The 15,150-nt window shown below is 44.1% G+C and overlaps 3 protein-coding genes across 3 annotated transcripts; all 3 read left to right on the top strand.

The window, feature by feature from the left end:
- The first annotated feature begins 736 nt into the window (after nucleotides 1-736).
- On the top strand, nucleotides 737-2,216 carry polr2j (RNA polymerase II subunit J). Its single transcript, XM_036525708.1, has 4 exons — nucleotides 737-897; nucleotides 1,204-1,293; nucleotides 1,430-1,604; nucleotides 1,873-2,216. Exons 1-4 carry the CDS (start codon nucleotides 845-847, stop codon nucleotides 1,906-1,908), a joined length of 354 nt encoding a protein of 117 aa, XP_036381601.1. The 5' UTR covers nucleotides 737-844; the 3' UTR covers nucleotides 1,909-2,216.
- Nucleotides 2,217-2,638: 422 nt separating this feature from the next.
- On the top strand, nucleotides 2,639-3,964 carry alkbh4 (alkB homolog 4, lysine demthylase). The gene is made up of 3 exons (XM_036525707.1): nucleotides 2,639-2,838; nucleotides 3,047-3,241; nucleotides 3,446-3,964. The coding sequence occupies exons 1-3, from the start codon at nucleotides 2,728-2,730 to the stop codon at nucleotides 3,962-3,964; spliced, it is 825 nt and encodes a 274-aa protein (XP_036381600.1). The 5' UTR covers nucleotides 2,639-2,727.
- Nucleotides 3,965-5,821: 1,857 nt separating this feature from the next.
- Nucleotides 5,822-14,375, top strand: lrwd1 (leucine-rich repeats and WD repeat domain containing 1). The gene is made up of 15 exons (XM_036524005.1): nucleotides 5,822-5,901; nucleotides 6,227-6,461; nucleotides 6,804-6,923; nucleotides 7,499-7,645; nucleotides 8,155-8,247; nucleotides 8,954-9,361; nucleotides 9,649-9,766; nucleotides 10,172-10,281; nucleotides 10,700-10,907; nucleotides 10,991-11,063; nucleotides 11,447-11,590; nucleotides 11,780-11,883; nucleotides 12,574-12,732; nucleotides 13,235-13,344; nucleotides 14,207-14,375. Exons 1-15 carry the CDS (start codon nucleotides 5,822-5,824, stop codon nucleotides 14,348-14,350), a joined length of 2,253 nt encoding a protein of 750 aa, XP_036379898.1. The 3' UTR covers nucleotides 14,351-14,375.
- The last annotated feature ends 775 nt before the right edge of the window (nucleotides 14,376-15,150 follow it).

The raw sequence follows: 15,150 nt of genomic DNA on the forward strand, positions 1-15,150 counted from the left end.
AATGGTGTTCTTAGTGGCATAATATTTTTTCATTTGCCCATTTGACAAATAAGTCATAACCATGAGCGTATCGGATCAGTGGCGCTTTATATGAACCTCAGAGAAATTCGGGTCAGACAGACCACTACCCCCACTGACACACGCCACTTTGAAGTGGCAGTTGGCAATGGTTTGTTAATGTTACATATGGACAGGTCTGTTGAAAGTGAAACATTGTTGGTAAACTCAGACCGACAACCCCTCCTGCAGAAAGTATTGATCGAACTGTTTCATTTTTTATGCTATGCCTTTTTTATGTACCCTACTGCATGCATTTCTTGTAAATCACGCTGGATAAGAATGTCCACCAAACGGGTAAATATAAATGTTGCAATCTATACTGCTCAGAGAACCAAACACTGGAACAGAGCTGTGGTGTCGGGTCATTTTTGGGAATGAGGTTCACTTTTAAGAGGCTGTGTTGCAGATAGCCTGTCCTTCTACAGCTACCTTCTACAGGCCTACTTTGGATTCCATGTGGGGCTGGTGTTGTTTTTTCCTCATTATTTATTTGGTGATTGTCGCTACATACAGTATATTATTCCGTACTTGGTTATTTGGGTTTTGTCTTCACCAATACGGTAGATGGCGGTAATACACATCTCTTGGTGTATACTGTCATTAAACACCACAGTAGAAGAATAGGAATAGCACGCATCGACGCAAACTGCCCCCTAGTGGAGACGGGTAACCGGCGGAGGCAAGAGAACAATATTGTAATACTGCACGCTGTGTTTTGGCGGCCATTTCATCGTGAGCGTTGTGTCTTCCTGGAGCCAGCGTTGTTGGATTTTACGGGTGAAAAATGAACGCGCCTCCAGCTTTCGAGTCATTTTTGTTGTTTGAAGGAGAAAAGAAGTGAGTGTAGTATGACAACGTGAAACGCATATAATCGAGATCTGACATAGCTAGCTTCCTCAAGCTTGAGAGATGTGGCTAGCTAGCTATTTGGCTAGCTAATGCATTTTAGGAGACTTGATTCATTTTGTTAGCTGTCTGTCTTGTTAGCAAGCCAACCACGCTTAGTTTCGTGTATTTTTGCCCTTACAGTGTTTAGTAAAATGGAGACGGAATACCTTCAAGCTAGCTAGCTAGTTAGCCTGAAGACGTCAGCTAGCTTTCCGTCATTGCATTGGTTCATAATTATGTCACTGCTCTTTCTAGAATTACTATTATCAAGGACACCAAGGTACCAAACGCGTGTCTTTTCACCCTCAACAAGGAAGATCACACACTTGGGAACATTATAAGATCGTGAGTACAAACACCTTTCGTCAGGTACCTAAGTAATTGTATTGACGGTCCACTAGAACAAAGCGGCAGTTAGCTGGCTAGCAACACATCTAGAAAATGCCGTCTCAGTTTATTTGCATCCTGTGCCCCCTCACAGCCAGCTACTGAAGGACCCCCAGGTGCTGTTTGCTGGCTATAAAGTTCCCCATCCCTTGGAACACAAGATCGTGATCCGTGTCCAGACTACCCCAGACTACAGCCCGCAGGAGGCCTTCACCAACGCCATCACCGACCTCATCAGTGAGCTATCCTTGCTGGAGGAAAGGTTCAGGGTGAGTTCTGGTCAAAGTCATTACAATAAACTTGTCGATGAATTACTACTTGTAAAGCAGTGACTATAATGTTCCATCACATTTCTAGCCTCTAAAACATGAGGTGCTGGATGCAAGTTAGAAAAATAAATGCCTAACCGCTCATCATTGTAGCAGTAATAAAAGGGCAGGGGAAAATCATGGCAGCTATGGTAGTTGGTGGAGTTGAGACTGGGGACACCTCAACAGTTGGTGGCAGTGGTGGGTGATGATGTCTTATGTGTTGCAGGTGGCGATCAAGGACAAGCAGGAAGGGATTGAATGAAGACTTGTGCTTTTTCTTTAAATTGAGTGTGTGTGTGGGGGGGTTGTCATAGTCTTCTTCATTATGGAGTTTTCTTCAAACACCTTCACTGACGTAGGAGTCTAAATATGACCAAACCTAAATGACACCCAGGTTTACTGACTGCTCTTCAGCCTGTGTATTCAAAGAGCATCAGGCCTCCTCCTGAGGAATTCAGAGAACTTCAGCTTTTCTTCCCACTGATAGTCAGAAATATGCCTTATGGTAATTGGCAGACATCACCACACAATATCACCATAACAATTATAATTTATTTCCTTTATCTGGGATTGATAAAGAGGGCCACACACAGAGCGCTACACCTTTGTCCTAATTTGAGTTGACTCTTATTTTTCTTGACCATTTCAAATCATTGAATGGCTTTGCGATAATAAGCATTTCAGGTATATTGTTTAGTGAAGCCCTGCTTTTATTGAGTCAACTTAAAAACTTACAATAACTTTTTGTGAAATAGGATGGCTTTGTTTTGCTGTAAATACCATGAATGATGTTATTTTGAATAAATCATTTGAAGTATTTTGGATGTTCTGTCACATGCAGTTCTTCACATGTGTGAGGTTACTTGCTTTGGAGAGTGTGTGTGTGTGTGTGTGTGTGGGGGGGGGGGGGCTGGTGCGCTAAAGCAGTTTACACTCTTCTGTGTAAAAAGTGAAAGGAGGACTTAACTAATGAGAAATTGGATGTACTTGGGAGGATAGTGTTGCAAGGCTTAGTATGAGGAACCGCTTATTGAAAACGATGTTTCTGGGGGGAGAGATTTAAATGGTACACTGACACTTCATGGCTACAGAAGAAAATGGATATGCCAGTTGTGGCTGTAAAGGAATCCGTTCCTGTCTTATCTGCGAGAAAACCAAGGGCATACGAAGCGCGGAAAATAACGGTGTTCCGGTGAGTTAAGAGAGCAATCTGACAGTTGGCAAATTTGGTCGCCGTTAAGTATCATCAATGGGCATGATCACTCTGGCTGATTAGCTAGGTTGCTAACGTCATCTAGTTCTGACACCTTAACTACCGAACGATATATAGATAAACGTGTATCGGGTACCCATTTGATCTGTGAAAACAATGCTTACAAAATTGTTCTGCTTGCCTCCAGGCGCCAAATGATTTTAATTACGAAGCGTCGTCTGGTCTAGCAGTACGGTGGAGTGATGAGGGTGTGCAACAATCCTTCCCTTTCCCCGGAGTCTTGCTGTGGGAGGACTTCGTGTCAGAGGAAGAGGAGAGGGACTTGGTAACCACAATGGACCAGGACGCGTGGAAGGATTCCCAGTCTGGGCGCAGGAAACAGGTTTAAAATCAATTCAAATGTAAAACATTTGTGATTGCGTAATCAAAAACCCGTTTTGTAGTAAAAGGAGTAAAAAGTTATGGCTGCGGTGGTGGTAGACTAATATTGAGGTACGGCTGCCTTGCGGTTGCGTTATTTGGGTGTGTGGCCTACAAGAGTCATACCCACTATGGACATTAACTTAATATGCTTTATTCTCATCAGGATTTTGGGCCCAAAGTGAACTTCAAAAAGCAGCGTGTGCGTCTTGGGACCTTTAGTGGATTGCCTGCAGCAAGCAGTAAGTTGGTTCTTAGGATGCAGCAGCACCCGTTGCTACAGGGGTTCCAGCCCGTAGAACAGTGCAACTTGGACTACAACCCCCAGCGAGGGTCCGCCATAGATCCCCACCTGGATGACAGCTGGTTGTGGGGAGAACGTTTGATCACCATCAACCTCCTCTCTGATACTGTCATAACAATGAGCATGGAGGAGGGACAGGGGGAACTGGGGCAGAGGGAGGAGCGGGTGCGTGTGGACTTTCCCCGCCGGTCGCTGCTGGTGCTTTACGGCGAGGCAAGGCACAGGTGGATGCACGCAATCCACCGACAGGACATCCACCAGCGCAGGGTCTGCAGCACCTACAGGGAGCTCTCCTCTGAGTTCCTGCCAGGGGGAGAGCAGGAGGCCCTGGGCACACAGCTGCTGAGAATAGCCCTGAGCTTCCAGGGTGTCCCACTGTAGCATTAACATTGGGTTATTGACTTAAATTTCTTGCACAGTAATTTGCAATGATGTGATTGAATTGTCCATTAAAATATTCTATATTTTAAAAATGTTGTATATTTTTGAATTTATATTTTTTGAACAGTTTGCATGTTGTATGTGATTTGGAAGGCAAGTGCACTGCTAAAATGAAAATACGGCAATGAAATATGGTATGAAAATATTTGATGCCTGATTATGATGTTGCTTATTATTAGTAAAATGACTAGATGTGCTTGAATCAGCCAGAGACAGCAGAAACGATGGCCCCCCAGGAAAATTAAATTAAATTCTCAGTGTTGGAGCAATGTTGTCACAATGCTTCAGTGTTGCAGTGTTTGTGTATTGGCTACACAGGAACGCTGACCCACAAGTGCTTATGCAGGAAGGAAATTATTAGAAGAGTTTTCCATGACAAGCTTCAAGTGGCACCTTACAAATACTACAGTAACAAAAAAAGTTTTATGTAATTGCTTAGAGTTAGACATCAAATTAGCCCTGTTCTCTGCACTGTCACCCTGTGTTACAGTAGCAAGAGCGTCTCCAGCCTGGTTTTCTCATGAGATGGGTGCCATTGATTGTACACTGAATATATAATACATACCTCATATTCCTGGATCACAATTTGTTGTTTGTTAGCAGTAATATTTTATCAGCACTCAAATTTTGACACTGACGATTTTCAGTTTAATAAAATATGATTTGAAATTTCAGTTAAGGGCAATACAACTGAGTTAAATACAAATCCAGCTACACTACCACACGTTGTACTAAATCCAGTATGGGACCTGTGTGTGTTATTAACTTAATCTCTCATATTGTATTTGATAACCGAAATAAAAATGATTGTTTCACAAATCAGTGCGTCCTGTTTTCCACGCATAATATGGCGTCGCTGTTGCGCTGGTTGGGCGGGGTCAAAGTTGAGGTTTGGAGGTTTTGCCGGGAAAGACAGGCACGTCCAGGAACAAGTAAGTGCGCTGTGAATCGATTGTTGGGTATGGAAACTAACTAGTGGCTGCAAATTTATTGAACATTCAGTTCTTGAGTAAAGCCGTTTGACCCCGATGTTCGTGTAAAGCGAGCAGTACTTCACGTCAACATTTACTGCAAAGTTTTTATCTTGCATGTGATTCTCAGTTTCAGAATTGTTAGCTAGAAGGCTGGCAGTCTAGCCTTTATCCCAATTTTATTAAAGTGCTCTTATGATCAAAAAATCAGGTTATCGTGTTTACTAGGTGGCTAAGTTGTTAACTTCAGTTAGATAGGTAGACAGAAGCAAAGTCGCTTGATTGTCCTTTTTGACGAAGAGGGCATGGCTGTGCATTGTCTTAGGTATCCTGCTAGCCAACTTTAACCGTGATATAAATAAATGGATTTAAGGTGTCCTGTATTGTGAAACAATGTTTCACGCTTTATCAAGTGTTACGTGTCGATGAAGTTTTATTGCTATGTGCTTCATAAAGTAGAAATAAATATCTTTAGTTCGAGTGTTTAAGTGGCTAACTAGCAAGTCATAGAAGATAGTAACGCGGATACAGTTTTAGGTAGAAAACGCCCACACCCATACAAAACACATCAGGTATCAGGTGAAATTGCACGTCTATCACCTCAGATGTGCTCGTCTGAAGTAGTGGCATTGTCCCACTTTCCGATCAACAATGCCCTTGGCAGGGGTGTGAATGGGGCCACATCTCATTGCCCCAAAGCTTGATCGTTACACACCCAATAAGTCACGCCCTCTGTCGTCAGAACTAAAGGAACCCCCATTTTATATATTGTCTAGAGCGAATTGTGCGATTTTCAGTTGTCTCTTCACTCTTCACCAGATCAACAATGGCAAAGATTACAGAAAAACTCCTGCTAGAAAAAGGCATCCCTAAAGCCAGAAGGCTGGAAGACATAAGAACGCTGACGTAAGTATTACAGCGGGGAGTTAATTCTCTTAAATCAGATTATTTGAAATAAAACTTTTGTGTGCAAGCAATATATCCAGGACTGTAAACTCCATAGATTTGAGACAGAACATGTTATTTGTTTGTAAGAAATTGTATTCGTGTGTCTTTGTGCTGTAATACATTACATTACAAAGCTAAATGTGTTATTTTTTGGGCTTTCTTGTTATCTGTACCTGCTTTACCAGTGTATGGAAGTGTACGTTACCTGCTCATAGATGGACAGGGTAGGGTGTGTAGTGCCATACTTCTTTGTTTGAGTGTTCTTGTGTGCTCCACCCTGCAGTCTCTCCCGCATGGGTTTAAGCAGCAAAGACCTGCCTGTGTCTCTGCTGTCTCGGCTGCGTAGCCTGGAAGAGCTTGACCTCTCTGGGAACCGGCTGCAGCAACTGCCACCAGGCTTGTGTCTACCGTCTCTGCGCATACTCAACTGCTCTGACAATGAAATGGAGGACGTTACCTCTCTGGAACCTCTGTCTGCCCTGGAGGACTTGCGTCTGGACGACAATGTCTATCTCACGGTGAGGCCCCATTCACTCACAACGATCACTCGCTCTCACCTGTGACGACTCTCTTGCTCATAAGTGTCCCTTCCCCTCGCTCTCTCACCGGTGAGGACTCGTTCATGGCAGTGCTCCCTGCCCAGCTCTGTCTCCACCCATTGTGGCCATTCATTCTGTTGCGCATTTTCTCAAGATCTCATATTAAATTTAAATGAATTCTTTCTCTCCAGAGCACTTTCTGCAATGCTCACTAGATGTATAATACCCTGGTAAACAACTGTCCTGCAGCTCACATTCCCCCCTTACTATACAAAATGTAATCAACATCTGGTGCATTTTTCTAATACATGCTTCTTTCAGGTCAGTGACGAATACAAGGTGATGTTCCTCTTGTCAAACCTGAAGGTTTTCAATGGCAAAGTCATCACCTCCTCAGCCAACCACATACGTTATGTGGCCACTGAGAATCTCCAGAAACGGGTATGCGTCCTTTCTTTCTCCTCTTTGGCTCATTCAAGGGTTAAATTGAGGCTTTTTTCACACATTAAAATGTTACATTTTTGCTTCTTTAACATTTTACAGTACCATCTTATTGACATATATATCGAATGTTATTTAAATACACAAAGGGAAACGGGTCCCGCAATCACACCTTCAGAGAAAAGATGGAGCTGCTTGTGCACCACAGATGGTCTGCACTGTGGCAGGCCCGGTGCTTTGGGGGTGCTTAAGGTGCACCCCCAGTTGTCTCCTTATATACCAATGTCTACATAGTATTTAGTATTTATGTACCCCCTGTATTGCTGTTGCACTTCCATGGCATGTTAGTACAAAGGGATGGAACTGAGAGCAGTTACATGGGTTCAAGGCTGTTAAATTAAGTCATTCAAGGCTTGGCTTGAGTTGTGACTATCTAAGAAAATTTCCCCATTCTCTTTATTATTTGTGACTTGGATTTTTTTGTGTGTTTCTGACAATGTGTCCTGGTGTGTTGGGAGCAGCTGTTTGGTGTGTAAAGGGATTACATATGGAGTGTCACTGTGGTTGTGCTTCAGGTGGTAGCTTTGTGGGAGGGCAGCTTCACCCTTCCGGATCCCCTAACACCAGAGAAACTGAAGAAAGTGGAGAAGGAGTTTGTTGCTGCAGCGTGCAGTCAGATCAAGTATGGCCCCAATTCCCTTAGTGACTACACCAAATGGAGGGTAAGTGACTCCTAACTTCATATTCAATCATTTACAGGGCTGAAGAGGAGAGTGTAGTAGAATTATACTGCTGTTGTTAGTGCCAGAATAATAATACAATGCTCTGTTTGTGCAAATTTATCCATTTAGCCAGAGCAACTCACAAAAAGCATGTCCATCAGGTTAGGCATGTAGCAATGTAGATCCTGTGTCATTAGTGTCATGCTTGCACAATATTTGTTGTCGTAGGAAACGCTGTCACAGCGAGTACCGTCATAATGCGTATAAACTTACTACTACATTTTCATTCTGCCAAGTCCACTCACTGCAAAGTTTGGAATGAAAAGCTCAGCAAAATGCTTCTTCTGCTAATTGTCATTTGCCTGTAATGCTTATACCTTACTTGCAGATCAAACTGAAGGTTTACCATAAACTATTACATGCCACTTCCTGTCAGTTTTATAAAATGGCTCATCCTTTTGCTTCCCCTCTTTGCATCCATTGCTTCCTGGTTTTCTTGTGCTTCCCAGTTGGAGTCGATTGCAAAAAAGCACCTGCAGTCCCTGATTGGGAGAGGAGAAGAGGAGCACATGTTAGAAAATTCTGAAGATACCAAGAACAATGTAAGCTCATACAACAGCCATGGCTGTGTCACACACTCTCTTTACTCCGTAGCATTTTGCTATATTATCAACCACAATGCTTTGAAGGGGCTTTTTTCAGAGGAATGAGAAAAGTACACTTGTTCCATTGAACATACCACACAGTTACTAATCAGTCTTGTAAGACCCATTGACATGATGTCTGCTTTGTACAGCTGTTGAGAAGCTGGCTGACACTCCCATAAATGAGCCAAAAAGAGCGAAGGTTAAAAGAGAATAATTGATACAATGAAAGGAACCAGCCTACACCAACCAAAAGCAGGGACAAAATGGGCCTTCCCTCCTGCTCTCCAGCCACACGAGTATTTAATCCACCAATTACTCAGGTGTGACTCGTTAGCCAATAGGCTGCTTCCTCATAGAAATTACACACATGTGAACAATCAACAAATGACCACACAGTCAACATTTGGTCTCTAGGGAGAGGTGGTGAAGGTTCTCCTTCACAACAGCCAACAAAAAAATTTCCCCAAGGGGCATTTTCAGATCCCTTCTTGCAGGAAACCAACGGTTAATTTCAAGCTTCTGTTAGTGTACATGTTAAATGATAATTGTAAATTGGCAATCTTTTTTCAGTGTCATTAATGGGCATGTCCCAACCTGTTGTGTGTGATTTGCATGTTATGCCTGAAACCTTGAAAATGAACCCACTCTGCTGTTGCTGCAGGCCATACGATCCTCTGCCAAGAGAGCAGTCCCGGACACGGATGCCGGACGAGCAAACGGCAGCCCCCAGAAGAGGGCCAGAATGGTTGGCACAGCCCCTGCTGAAGCTAGTCCCCGAAAATCAACGCGACAGCTCAGCACCCCTGTGAAGGTGGAGCAGCACCCCAGCAGCCCCAGGAAGGGAGGACAGGCTGTGGGCAGCCCCAATGGGAAACAGTCCAAAGCGGAGAGTGTGAGGAAGAGTCTCAGGGACACTCTCAAAGAAGTCCCTCCCCTGGAGAAACAGACCAGGACACCCAGCAAGGCCCCGTCCTCTGGGAAACAAACACGGACACCCACCAAGGCCGCTCCCCATGAGAGGAAGGCAGTGAATGGCACACCCCAGAAAATAACCAGCTCAAAGTCCAAAGTATATACATTTTTTCCCTTATCTGTGCAGAAATTTCCCTTCATATCAGTTTTGAGTCTCATATCCAGTGATGATACATTTTCAGGTTAATAAACCTGTTGAACACAAGTGTGTTTAGCTCTAAACTGACTAATATCTATTAATTTCACCTCTGGTTCTTATTTGTAAGAGTGTCTGCTAAATGATGCAATGTGAAGTAATGTAATGGTTCCTTCAGCTTCAGTCTCCTCCATTACATGTAACACTACAGGGCTGTTCACCCTTTGCGTGTTCTCCTGCTTTTCCAGGACCCCGTGTGTTTGCGCCCTCTCCATGTGTTGCAGTGCCACAGCAAGCAGGACAGCCCCGATGACTTCAGCACGCAGCTGTGGGCCTGCGCTTTCGAGCCCCCTCTGGACGCCCATGGTGAGTGCCACCGTCCTCCCACGTGTGACACAGCCAGAGCAGGTCTCTGTGGCATTACAGTCATTTCAGACCTACAGCCTGCAGCCGCACTCCCCATGTGCCAAGGATGACCACGGGTTAGCTAGCTGCAGAGTACCTTCCTCTTGTGATGCGTGATGGTTTTACTCCTTCGAATTTCAGATTACATGCATATCTATTCATCACAGCCTCATATTGCAAGGACTAGTCATGACAGACATATTGTAAAAAGTAAAAAGCATTGTTTTGTTAGTTGGTGTCATTGGTGTTCTTTTTTTGAAGTCCTGTGTTTTGCTGTTCCTGATCTGATTGTGGTTTTTGTTTGTCTGCTGTGAGTCGACATGCTGTTCTTGGGTGTCACACGTGTCCCTCTCCGTCCTGCCACAGACCCAGCTGGCCAGACGTCTCGCACCGTCGCCACCTGTGGGGGGGAATCGGTCTGCATAATTGACTGTGAGACAGGACACGTGCTCAAAAAATACAAGGTTTCCGGAGAGGTTGGTATGATTTCTGCTTCTTCCAGTGAAATATATCGCCAGTCCTAACCCATACATGGCAGTGGAAACATTATTTTGCAATGGCGCAGATCATTTTGTTGTGGGGGAAATTTATGCCAAGACTATTAATTTCTAAATGATGAATGGGAAAATGAGGAAGGTGACTGTAAAATGAGGAAGAGTAATGCTGAAATGAGAATTTAAAAAGCAAAAAAGGAAAATTGATATAGGGGAAATGGATAAACTGCAAGTGAAACAAATGTTCTCTTATGATAATTTAACAGTTCCAGTTAAACATGTTGTTTTCTTGACATTACTCTATACTCAGTCTCCATTGCTGTTCCTTTTTCATGTTCATGTTCGTAAGGGGGCAGTGTTTCCCAGTAAACCTCACCTCTTTCTCTCCCTCCTCTCTCAGGAGTTCTTCTCTCTGGCCTGGTCCTCTATCCCCATGTCTCGAGAGGGGGGTGGGATGCGATGGTGCAGTATTCTGGCTGCTGGAGGGAAGAAGGGGGTGGTGAAACTCATCCACCCACGAGCCAACATTGCGTATGGACAGTTCCGGGCCAGCCGGCGGGCCATTTCCACCTTGAAATTTAGCCCCTCCCAGCAGAGCTTTCTCTTCAGTGAGTGTCCCTTCCCAAAGCCATCATCCTTTCCCCTATCACACACTGAACTCACTCAACTAACTTTGACCTCTTCTTCCTAGCTGGGGCGTATGACAACAAAGTTGTGATGTGGGACATCGGCGGAGTGGACAGTGACTACAATTTTAAAGTCAGGTTAGTTTCCCTTTCAGTGACCCTGAAGCAGCTTTTGGCCATTGTTTTAAGGTAAATTCCACTGATTATAAAAGAATAAAAGGTACTCTCAAGTCTTTTACTATTCCCATATTTTTTGACAGTTTCACCATCAGTTACAAAAGAAAGATTTAAAGTCTGTCCACAGCATGTACTACCCTGTACATTAGTCATTAGTACATTAGTTCTGAACAGCCTGGCTTGTAGGGGTTTGAAAGAGATTTTTTAGTTTTTTTCATAATGAACATCATGAGAGAGTCAGGGAAAATTCCACTTCTAGATATGCTTTTCTGTTGGGTGTAAACTAATAACTCATAAAGCCTATGTCTGACTCTGCCTAAACCTTTCACCTGCCCCACCAACAGCCAGCTCCTGGTCCTGGAGACGAGGTCCACACCCCTTCACCTGTGCCTGCCCCCCTCCAGCCGGGAGACACAGCACCTGCTGGTTGCTTGTGACAAGGGCCTGCTATGTTTCAACACCCAGCTCAGCAAGACCACTCTCAAGAGGTGAAAGAGAGGAGATTGTTGTTGCCTCATTACGTGTTCTTTCCAGCATCTCCTCCACAATGGCAGTTTTATATGGAGGTTGGGGTAAATCCTAGGGCAACCAGCAAGGAGAGTTGGTTTGGCAGTAGGTGTAAGTATTGGTTGTGTTTCAACCATCTCACTGATTTGTGAATCGTCTGTGTTCCTCAGGACACCGGAGATGGAGATCACGTTTCCCGTGTATGAAAAAGAGGATGAGGACAACCATTACCGCACCATAGATGGCTTGGGGTTCCTCACTGATGATATTGTGGGTGAGTGACCCTCTCACAATCTGTCTGTTAGCACCCTCCCCCAGTATGACTCATGCACAGTGATTTAATAACAAGCAAGTAATAATAGTATTACTGTGCAAGCATATAAAATGACATGCTTGATACGGCTTAAATATGATATGACAAGTGAATCAGTTTCACAGTAACCCAAAGAGAAGAATGGAACAAGAACCAAAAAAAAACCCAGATAGTCAAAACGTGTAGCTGCCATGTATCTGAGTCTGTTTTGGTTTTTGGTTGTTGTGCACTGCACTTTTTGATGCCTACTTTAGAAAACTATACTGTGCTTTCTCTTTTTAAAAGTCATTATTAGCATTATTATATTGTTTTTCTCCTAGCAGATGCTTTCATTCTGGCCTTCCTATACAGCTTACATATTACATACTATCCATAGTTATACAGTTAGGCTATTGCTGAACCAACCCAGGTTAAGAGCCTTGGTTGAAGGTATGGTATATCCATGGATTCCAGCCCACAGCCTTCTGGATACAAGCCCTGTAGTTGAACTGCTTATCCCACAATGTCAGCTAATATTTTTATGTATTTTGGAACAGAAATATTTTAGACTGTAAACATATGCACGTTCTATTAAGTTGAGGTGAGTCTACCTGTTGCCACTGGAAAGCACTGATTGTGACCCCCCCCCCTCCTCCTTTCTTTCTCCCTTAGTGTCCAAAAGCCACATGCAGGGTTCCATCTACCTGTGGAGCTGGAGCCGCACCCGGGCCTCCCGCCCCAACAAGAAGCAGGAGGTGTCTGCCGTGATCCTAGCGGAGCTGCAATGGTCCAGCACTGACTTGCCATACCTGTCTCTTAGCACCTGTCCTGGTGAGTGGAATATGTCCTTGGCAGAGGTGATAAAATGTTGCCAAGCAGTCATAGCTGTATTTGCAAAAAAATAAAACTGATGCCAAATTCTCAAAGCAGAAGACATGAGATCCCTCAGAGTGGAGGGAAATATGCTATATGACCAAAAACTGGTCCTCTCTTCAATGAAACCTTGAAAAATGGGGACCTGTTGGAGGTAATGGGGAATTCTGTGGAAACGTAATAGTAGCTAGGTAGTTGTCATTTAACAGGAATGGCTTACTATCAAGTGGTGCTAAAAGACAGTGGAAATAGAGCAGTAGATTGACTGACTGAATGACACATTGTTCTTTGGTGTGACCATAATAAAACAATAGTTGTCATATTTTTTTAGTTCGTCATTCACATTCATCAGGTGTGACTGGGGCCATGATCAGGATTTCCCCCCCAGAGTGTTTCCTCAGGCCAACCCTGGTGTGTGTGTGTGCGCGTGCGTGCGTGCATGCTCGTGTTCTCCCTACAGGTGAAGGTTATGTGGTGTGTGGAGATGAGAAAGGGGGACTGTGGACATATCACCTCACAGACATTCTAGAATCTGGAGCCAAGAAAGGAGACGCTATCTCTCCAACAGAGGTATGGGTCCGTAGAGTGAAGTTTGATTAATTGAACATTCACCTCTGAGAATTCTAGTGCCCTTGTGGGAGGTAAAAGCTTCCCCTTGATTGCCTTTCATTGCCAATCATTTAGCAGAGTTGGTCTTGCTAAAAAGCTCTGCCTTTTGTTCCACAAACCACAAAAAGATGGGGAGAAAATCTTTTTCCTCCCTGATTGAAACAAGATCTGCAAGGCAAAATGAGGTGGCTATAAAGATAAACTCTTGCCATCCCAGGCTGTCTTGCTTATGTGCCCAATACAGTTCTATGGAAGCAGTAATGCAGCTAAGGCTATGGCATGTCAGGAATATTGGCATTGCTTGAGAGTGCAGCTACTACTACTTTTTTGTCATACCCAACAGTGCCAGTGTTCATAATAGATTTTTTTTTCTAAACTGTTTTCTCTCTGGCTTGCTTAAATGTCAAAGAGTGGGTGTGTCACAATAATAGCATTAATACAATAAGTTTAGTCTGGTAATCGTTGTTGTAGATACTTTGCTAAAGTTAGCTTGCAAACCTTAACTAGCATGTAAAGCATGTAATATGTAGCAATGATCAACATTGTTTGTTGCAAGTCCACAGCCTCTCTGGGACTAGCTATCTGCTATTTTCACCAACTCTCCAGTCTACCAGTTTAGGGTACTATGCCTATGGTTACTTTTCAGAAAGGTTAAATCTGTGGGAGACAGGCCTTGTAATGGGGTACGGCACCCTATATCGCTTTACTTTGAGTTTTAAAAGCTTAGCAGTGAAAAGGTCGCTGAGAGATGCGCCTGAAGCCAACTTTCCCGGCTCATGAAGCACAGACATGCTGAGGCTGTGCCTTGTCTTGGTTGTGGCAGGTCTTGGAGTGGCCGTCCCCTGTGAGGAAAGGACAGGGCCCTGTGGAAGGGCCTTCCATCAACAGCGTGGCCATGGACCCTGAGCTGCGTTACCTGGTGGCCTTGAGTGACAAAAACATGGCTATGGTGTGGAGGAGAATGTAACCCTATGGAGCTGTGACTGTGTGTCCAGACTTTCTCACCCCACAGCCTGTGGTTAACTGCATGCCTGGACCCCCCTGCCCCGAATCCCTGCCCCGGACACAAGGACTCCACTCCCTAGCTGAACTTCTGGCTCCAATTACAAGTCAGTGATGATGGGAAATGTTTCCTATGGGGAACGTGAATATGAGAACCTCTGGAGGGGCTTGGTCATTTTGTCAATGATTTGCATATTGTCTTGTCTAACGTTTTTATTTTTGCTTTTTACTCCCTTATTCAGACTTTGTAATTGCCAATTGTAAATTAGACTCATCTTACTATGACACCCTCTGCACTTGTGCTGAAGTGCTGGGGCATAGTGAAAACAATCCTGCAATGCACACACATGCCATCCGTGGCTGTTTTTCCACACTGTTAGTCACTACAGTGAACCGGGAGAACAAACCAGGAAAAGAGGATAGGCAGATATCACTGACGTCATCTGAACAACTCCCGTGTGTCTGGCGAGTCATGGTGCAACGGGGGAACGCTTTCCGATGAAACCCTCCCTAGTCTGACTCAGACGTCTGTCTCGGCCCGTGCTTGAACCAGTGACTTGGACTACTGAACGATTTGACTCTTATCTTAAAACGTTTTTTATGTGTGAGTCGGATTTCAGCTAAAACCAGCATAGTGGAGGTCATACTGTATGTGTACAGCAAGAGAATTTTTCTTGAAAGAAATCTGCAAAAGGACGCACTTGCCTGTCCGTCTTAACTGTCGGATAAAAGAAGCAGCAAATCATATCATTATGGATCACAGTT

This window comes from Megalops cyprinoides, chromosome 3, assembly GCF_013368585.1.
Source record: "Megalops cyprinoides isolate fMegCyp1 chromosome 3, fMegCyp1.pri, whole genome shotgun sequence".
Lineage (NCBI taxonomy): Eukaryota > Metazoa > Chordata > Actinopteri > Elopiformes > Megalopidae > Megalops > Megalops cyprinoides.

What these genes read in the sequence shown, in the direction of transcription:
- lrwd1 (XM_036524005.1), top strand. Translation starts at nt 5,822, where the DNA reads ATGGCAAAGATTACAGAAAAACTCCTGCTAGAAAAAGGCATCCCTAAA. An exon ending in GACTACAATTTTAAAGTCAG is followed by an intron (nt 11,064 to 11,446) that starts GTTAGTTTCCCT and finishes CCCCACCAACAG; the next exon opens with CCAGCTCCTGGTCCTGGAGA. An exon ending in GTCTCTTAGCACCTGTCCTG is followed by an intron (nt 12,733 to 13,234) that starts GTGAGTGGAATA and finishes TTCTCCCTACAG; the next exon opens with GTGAAGGTTATGTGGTGTGT.
- alkbh4 (XM_036525707.1), top strand. Translation starts at nt 2,728, where the DNA reads ATGGCTACAGAAGAAAATGGATATGCCAGTTGTGGCTGTAAAGGAATC. An exon ending in CGGAAAATAACGGTGTTCCG is followed by an intron (nt 2,839 to 3,046) that starts GTGAGTTAAGAG and finishes GCTTGCCTCCAG; the next exon opens with GCGCCAAATGATTTTAATTA. An exon ending in AGTCTGGGCGCAGGAAACAG is followed by an intron (nt 3,242 to 3,445) that starts GTTTAAAATCAA and finishes TATTCTCATCAG; the next exon opens with GATTTTGGGCCCAAAGTGAA.
- polr2j (XM_036525708.1), top strand. Translation starts at nt 845, where the DNA reads ATGAACGCGCCTCCAGCTTTCGAGTCATTTTTGTTGTTTGAAGGAGAA. An exon ending in TTGTTTGAAGGAGAAAAGAA is followed by an intron (nt 898 to 1,203) that starts GTGAGTGTAGTA and finishes TGCTCTTTCTAG; the next exon opens with AATTACTATTATCAAGGACA. An exon ending in TGCTGGAGGAAAGGTTCAGG is followed by an intron (nt 1,605 to 1,872) that starts GTGAGTTCTGGT and finishes TATGTGTTGCAG; the next exon opens with GTGGCGATCAAGGACAAGCA.